This window comes from Fukomys damarensis, unplaced genomic scaffold (genome assembly GCF_012274545.1).
Source record: "Fukomys damarensis isolate Sample0158 unplaced genomic scaffold, DMR_v1.0_HiC HiC_scaffold_12, whole genome shotgun sequence".
NCBI classification, from domain to species: Eukaryota; Metazoa; Chordata; class Mammalia; order Rodentia; family Bathyergidae; genus Fukomys; species Fukomys damarensis.
The window spans coordinates 19,270,835-19,271,999 of NW_022900924.1; the positions used below are offsets into that span (position 1 = coordinate 19,270,835).

At 66.6% G+C, this 1,165-nt stretch overlaps 1 protein-coding gene across 4 annotated transcripts in view; it reads left to right on the forward strand.

Annotated features, from left to right (window-relative positions):
* Dnah10 (dynein axonemal heavy chain 10) overlaps positions 1–1,165 on the forward strand; it is a 114,426-nt gene that overhangs the window by 66,562 nt on the left and 46,699 nt on the right. For all 4 annotated transcript variants that reach the window (XM_010604298.3, XM_010604300.3, XM_010604299.3 and 1 more), the window contains 2 exons: positions 523–657; positions 908–1,060. In XM_010604298.3, coding sequence (XP_010602600.1) covers positions 523–657; positions 908–1,060 — 288 coding nt within the window. The remainder of the gene's footprint in view (positions 1–522; positions 658–907; positions 1,061–1,165) is intronic.

Here is a 1,165-nt window from a genome sequence, read left to right on the forward strand (position 1 = left end):
CACGCCCCTCACCGACCGCATCTACCTGACGCTCACGCAGGTGGGCCCCACGGCGAGGGAGGGCGCCCGGCATCCGGTGGGAGTGTGGGGCCGTCCCGGGGTGAGTGGCCCCAGGGAGCTGGCAGCCCTGGGAGGCCCAGGGTAGGTGTCCAGTGTGGAGCAGGCGTCCGTGCAGGTCTGTGGGGCCCAGGTGGACTCAGCCGGCGCATGGGGGCCTGGGTGCGGCCGAGGAGAGGCGTGGGAGTGGGGAGCCCAGCCGCAGTCGGGCGTGGAGGTGACACGCTGTTCTGATTGAGAAATAAGAGTGTGAATAGGTTTACATTAGTGTAGGTTCCCCAGAACCTCTCTCACTCCCATGCACACACACACGTGTGCACACACACCTGTGCACAGACACAGGAAGAGAAACTGTGCCCCGCCTGTGCCCAGGGTCACCGTCCCTCCGCAGACCTCTCCGCTGCAACGGGGCCCAACTCGGAGGCCACCTCATTCCTGCTTGACTCTGCCCTGGGCCCCTCACAGGCGCTGTCCATGTACCTGGGTGGTGCCCCCGCTGGCCCAGCCGGAACCGGCAAGACCGAGACCACCAAGGACCTGGCCAAGGCCTTGGGCCTGCTGTGCGTCGTCACCAACTGTGGCGAGGGGATGGACTACAAGGTACGGCGGGGCCCACCTCTGCTGCCTGTGCCTGGGGCGTGGTGGGGACACTGCCCAGCATCTGACACGACCCAAGTATGGCCGGGGCTGCCGGGTGGGCAGGGCCCCCGAAGTCACCGTCAGCTCGGACTCCACGCAAAATCCTTGCTCTGTAAAACCCTGGGTGCGAGGGGCTGTGAGGGGCCTCGAGGTCTTTCTGGAGGGAACTCAGAGGCCCGGTGGGATCCTGCTGCTCTGCCGCTGGCCGTAGGCGGTGGGCAAGATCTTCTCAGGCCTGGCCCAGTGCGGGGCCTGGGGCTGCTTCGATGAGTTCAACCGGATCGACGCGTCCGTGCTGTCAGTGATCTCCTCGCAGATCCAGACGATCCGCCACGCGCTCATCCACCAGCTCACCACGTTCCAGGTGAGGCGGCCGGCGGGGGCGGGGTCTCCCCAGGCCGGTTCCCAGTGGGGGGTCGGGTTTCCCCAAGTTAGTGTGGCTGGTGACCCTTGATCGGGGCTGTGACAG